Genomic DNA, 6,000 nt, shown 5'->3' with positions numbered 1-6,000 from the left:
AAAGAGTGTTCTCATTTAAAGCTGTAGTTAAGTGCATGCTACAGTCAGATACTGAAGCCAAGCAATAACTTCATGCACAATTCTGAAATTATTGCACAGGACTTCACTAGTAGAGAGACTACTTCAGCACATACATGCAATCAATTAAGTGTTCAGCTGGTTATTATCATTATGCTTCATTACAGTGCATCCCTGTCCATATTATTTGTGCATGCATCAACTGCACACACTTCCTTTCTAAAGTTACAGACTTATTACCCTGAAATGCATGATCCAAGTATCATATGATGAACTGGACATAAAAGTATGAACAGGTTTTTACTGTTTTACAATAATTTCTCATCCTGTTCTCCATTTCTAACAAAAAAAAATTAATTAGCATCTATTCCAAGCTTTATTTGCCAAGAAAGCCAAAGTCTGTAGTGTCTCTCTATCAGCCGCTTTTCTGAATGACTGCTTAAGAAGTTGATTGGGATTTTGGTTTTAAAGCACTATAAAACAATCCAAACTCATCTGCCAAGCCACTTTACATTTGGACATTTCCTTTAAAGAAAAGGTTTGTAAACACAAATACAACTGGCAATTCTCTGAAACTTGCACACAGCAGTGATCTGAGTTCTGTTTTGCTGGGCAAGGATTTCCACCTTCATGCAGCTCAGGGCATCACTAGGAGAGGCTGAATGCTTGAAAAAGGAGATCATGTTAGATGCAACTGACTCATTCTGCTACAGTTTAAGTACCGGATAGTTTTTGTTCTCATCTTTTTTGTTTGGTTTGGTTTTTGGTTTGTTTTTACAGTTCAAACACTAAAGTGATTTGTAAATCCATTTTTTTTACTTAAAACTGCAACCTGCTGAAGCAGATCTTCTTAAAAAATTGTTCCAACATTACTTAAAATTGTTTCTTAGAGGTTTCAACTGAAACACGGTTTATACCATACCATAGGTTTCCACAGAACTGATTAGAGGTCTGTATTCAGCCCATGTACACACAAAGCTCTCGTTTTCCCCTGTCATAATAAAACACCAAGTGAAGACTTTGTACATGGAAACAGAAAACTCTTCTTGTGATCTGAGTGTGTGTGCTCTGGGGGTGAGCAGAGCACATTCTTCCAAGCCATCATTCACAGTTCCCTCAAGAGGTGTAACAGTTTTCACAGTGTATGCCTACTCTCACCTACTGCTCAAATTATAATTCTGTACAAATTGCTCTTCGTTTAGCAAGTATCACTTACATTTTTTTAACTCAGACTGATACAAATTCCAAGCATTTTGCTGGATTATGAGGAGGCAGGGGTGGATGTATGGACTCATCATTTTTTTCTGTTACTAAGAAATACCAAGGAGATTAAGGAGAAAGTTTTGTGGAACTAGAAAGCAGGGTGGCTACCTTGCAGCATTCAGCAGCATGGCCAGGAAACCCCAGCACTGGAAAATGTCATGAGATGCACATGCAACTAGATGAGCAGAAAAGGCAACATAGGAACCGCAACCTTCAAGAAAAACAGTCCAGACTGTCAAAATGTGAAGAGAGACACAAGGACTACAAGTCCAGCTTACTTGTAAACCCACAGACATAAATACACACATAAACAGCAGTCCACGAAGTTCAACAGCATCACATATGTCAACTATAGCATGCAGTACAAAAGAAAAAAATTACATTCCTCTGATTTTTATTTTAATATGCAGTACCTCAGTGTTCAGCATACAAATTCTGAAGTAGGGACTAGTTTTCATCAGCACAAGAAAAGCATATAAATATACACTGAAAACAAAAATGGCTGTGGTCATACTGATTTTCACTTGCAGGAATTAATCTTGCAGGTTAAACTACTACTTTTATGTATTTTTCCTATAAATATCACAAGTTTCAGAAAAAGCGGAAGGTTATAAGATTATCTGTCACTACTATAAAAAGCAACCAGTTTGATAAAGTCTTACGGCTTTTATTCTAATTCCTATTTCACAAGAGCTTTTATCAGTTCCAAGAACTTGGTAGCTCTATTGGCCCCAAATAAACTGCAATACCAGTAATTATTTTGCAAATTCTATAGTGTTGAACTAATTTTATGAGTGTGAACAGGGAGAAAAAGAGTAGAACACAGCGAGAAAACCATCTGCCACAGTATTATATAAATAAATTATTCTCTAAAAACTAGTCATGTATGTTTTGTAGCATATGATCAATAAATACAATCACTGTTACTCTTTCAGAAAAAGTGCTTATGCCAACGTACTGGATTTTTAAACTATATGAAGTGAACAACAGTGAAATTAAACATTTGCCAAAAATCACACAGTCTGAAGTGTTTTCCATTCTCTACTGTCATTAAAAATCCACTGATTTTGAGTTGGATTCAGGAAAGAGGATGCCTATTTTTTCAGAAGCTTGAAAAGCCTCCTTCCTTTGCAAACACAATCAGAAAAACCCTACTATGCCTCCTGAAATAAAATGTAGATTTAAGGATCAGATCTTACTCCAAACTTATTTGGAAATAAAGAACAAGAGCAATTAAACGATAGCATAAGTTAGTAGAAATAATACATTTGTTGAACATCTCTGTAAGAAAACTTCCTAATCTATAGAGAAAAAGCTCCATTAAATGCATATAGCAGTTGAAACAGAGAAAGGCCATAACTTTTTCAGAAATTTAGATAACTTATTTCAGTATGTTAAGGCAGTGAAAAGTAAATACTGCTGTTGAACTTCAGCACAAAAGATAATCCAAGGTAAACGACCAAAAATTCTTAAAAAAAGGTGATAATTAAAAAAAAATAAGAGCAGTTTTGCATGGGAGAAAAGAAAGTGATATAGTACAGTTTCCATCCAAATCAACAGCAGAATAATTTAGTTTGAGTTCAACAAACTAGTGGGCAAAATCTGAAGTCTGAGGAGGATAAATACAAAATATTTCCTTCCAGACCATTTAATACTCATAGGATTAGCAAGCATTCTATACCACAGTCAGACAACACAAGCTCTATAATTTGCATTTAAACCTCATTTATTAAGAAATAAACACACAATGCCAAACAGGTCCTTGGCTGTTTGAGCTGCTATTCTCACAAACTTTGTTACAATGGTAATACCATCAGAGTGAACCTCAGGAAGAGAAAACAAAATGTTTCAGTGAGTCCCTCTCACTGACTCAGGAGAGCTACTTTCATGCTCCCTAGAGCTATGGCCATTTTCCTTTTGGCTAGAAGGATGAGTCAAACTTTACTCAAATAAAGGCAACAGAAATGAGTCAAAGACAGACAAGGCAACAAAAAGAAACACATCAAAAAATTACATTTAAAACTTTAAATTAAAATATGCTGAACAGATTAATATCCTCTCAAGCAAAGAGATCTTACCAGTAAACAACATCCAGTGGTGCAAAATATTTCTTCATAATTAAGTTAGCAAAGTAAGCTTCTGTTTCTCTGCAGGCTGTGCCATTGCCAATCACAACAGTGCTACAGCTTTGCACAGGGTAAAAACAAAAAACAATTATTATTCTTTTGAACTTTTTAATACATAGCATTCAATACACAACAATGACCAATACATCTTATTTTATATAACACAAAGCCCTGACTTAATGAGAACATATTCCTAGTAATATTACATTGTGTTTAACAGATTTTCAATGTGACATATCAAGAGATGAATCAAATTTTTCACTCATTTGTAATGGAATTGAACAGTGGTAATATCTGCAGAAAATTAAAAAAAATGGTACTTCATATTAAAAAAAATTAATGTTATTTACAGTCTTCAAACCTGTTTTACCTCCTATTTCCCTCGTCTGTTATGAGTCATGAAAAAGGGCAGAAGCCCAAGCAATCAGAATCTTAATTCCTTAATGGGAACATCATAGTTTGCAACAGCTTGCAAGGTCATTGCCTCTGACTGGCCCCACCAGAGCCAGTCAGCCATCAAATCACCTTGTTTAGAGCAAATCTAATGCTTAAAGAAACTGGACTGTATGCTGTGGCAGCTCAGCAGCTGACTCAGTGGACCAGATGTCTGTCCACAGGGGATCCTAAAACAGTTGGATACAATAACCCTTTAACCATGCTGCTCCTGTTTGCAAGTCTGTCTGGAGATCTATCTGAGCAGGATTTCCTTTGCTTAGTAAAAAACTCTTACAAAGACTATAAATGTGGCTTTTGGAACAGGGAAAGATCAATGAGTGGTTTAGGGGTTGTGAGGGGTAGGAAAAGTGAGGCTAAACTTATTCCTTAGCTGAATGTTAATTTCTATTCCTAAAAATAAATAGATTGACAGAGCTTTATGAGGATATATTCGGAGCATGCAGCCTTAGTCATAGCTATGGCTTGATTTCATATGCTTCTAACATATACATAGCATAAAAGCATGTATAAGAAAGAAAAAAATAAAAGTAAGCTCCAAACTACAGAAAAAATAATAATTCCAGTGAAATCATTAGAACTCTTATTCCAACCAAAAGCAAGTATTTATATAGTGAAGAATTTCATTACATTTGGTAAGAAAGAGTAATAAATGGAAATTCCTTTAGCATACTTGTACTGTAGCAGAAGCCGTTTTATCTTCTCAGCTTCATTAAATCCTTGACCAGAATGCAGGTAAACAACATCAGTATGGAGTATCTGACCTACAACAATGAAAGGCAAAGTCACTTGGTAAAAAACACAAAGATCTAAAAGCTATATCCTGTGGAACTACTAAAATGAATTTGACAATTAACTAAGAAAGCTTCTTAATAAGCCATCTCTCTCTTTTATTTTTGCATCCAATTAGAAGAAATGTATGGTAGGCAGAGAATTAAAATGCTTTGGGTGCCAAAGCAAAATGAGTTGATACATTTTCTAGTTCCCTGAGGACATATCCACATAAAAAATAATGAGCAACCAGTCATATTAAGCAAATAAAGTGTATTGTATTATCAAAGAGAAAACCAGCAATTCACTGCAAAAGATGTATTGCTCTAGTGTAGTACATTTTACAGATCCAGTAGAGACAAAAATTAGGAATGTAGTCTCAGGACTCGCAGTGCAGGAGCTCTAGAAATCCAATGCCAGCTCTCGCCGTCACATCTATCACATTTGTAAATAACTGTATAAACTGACACTGATATCTTATAGTGCAATGCAAGCTATTAACACTTATCTTGCACATTAATTGCCATTTTAACATGTGTCAAGAACCCACCTTTCCTTACGCCCACCCTGAGCGGATATATTCTTAGACAAAAAGCCATGAGAAAATAAAAGGAAAACAAGCCATTTTCTCATGGGCCTAAAGAGGTATGTTTCCCCAGATCAGACTAGGATGAACTGGAGAGGTTCTGTTATATATTTGTCTAAAAATTAAACTAAAAAGTTCTGCAAATACAATGTTTCTGATTTCTCACATTAACATACATGTGACTACAGAAAAAGGGCTGATAAAGCGTCCAGATGTCCAAGATATTACCCATTAAAAAGGCTAAGTTACCAAAAGTACTTAAACTCTGTTAAACAATAAAAATGCCAGGTGTTCTCTTTGCTGAATAGTGAGAGGCTCAATCATTTGAACCTGTATTCAAGAAGGCAGAAGGGATTTTAAATTCTAATTTAGAATGAAGTAATAACACCAAAGGACACAGTGGAATCTAGGTGCCAGAAACTTAACCTTAAGCCTGAAGAAACTAATTTGCATGACAGGATGTGTGGAAAACACTAAAAGCTTAACAAAAAAAAAATTATAAAAAGATAAAAAGTAGGTTTTGAAATTTTCCTTTCCTCGAAATTAATATAGTTTTATCAGTCCTTTCAAAAAACATTTGAAACTGAAACTTACTGGTTGGTGAAATAATTGCCAACTTGCAGCCATGCTTGTAGCCAGGATCCACTCCCATCAAAGTGCGGCCCCTCACAGGGCTGGTCAAAAGCAACTGCCTGAGATTTCTCCCAAACATCATCACAGACTCTTTCTCTGCATCAGATGTCAACTTTGATCTTAAAAAGATGAAAGCAAAAACACATTTTC

The 6,000-nt window shown here is 35.4% G+C and overlaps 1 protein-coding gene across 1 annotated transcript in view; it reads right to left on the bottom strand.

Annotated features, from left to right (window-relative positions):
• Positions 1–3,359: 3,359 nt before the first annotated feature.
• The window catches only part of SRBD1 (S1 RNA binding domain 1), a gene marked incomplete at its 3' end in the record, with an annotated part of 28,395 nt that continues 25,754 nt past the window's right edge, over positions 3,360–6,000 (bottom strand). The window contains exons 11-13 of the mRNA XM_010187700.1: positions 5,812–5,969; positions 4,534–4,624; positions 3,360–3,467 (exon numbers count right to left, since the gene is read on the bottom strand). Coding sequence (XP_010186002.1) covers positions 3,360–3,467; positions 4,534–4,624; positions 5,812–5,969 — 357 coding nt within the window. The remainder of the gene's footprint in view (positions 3,468–4,533; positions 4,625–5,811; positions 5,970–6,000) is intronic.

The sequence above is a fragment of the Mesitornis unicolor genome, unplaced genomic scaffold (genome assembly GCF_000695765.1).
Source record: "Mesitornis unicolor isolate BGI_N332 unplaced genomic scaffold, ASM69576v1 scaffold3817, whole genome shotgun sequence".
NCBI classification, from domain to species: Eukaryota; Metazoa; Chordata; class Aves; order Mesitornithiformes; family Mesitornithidae; genus Mesitornis; species Mesitornis unicolor.
This window is presented reverse-complemented; position numbering and strand designations above follow the sequence as displayed.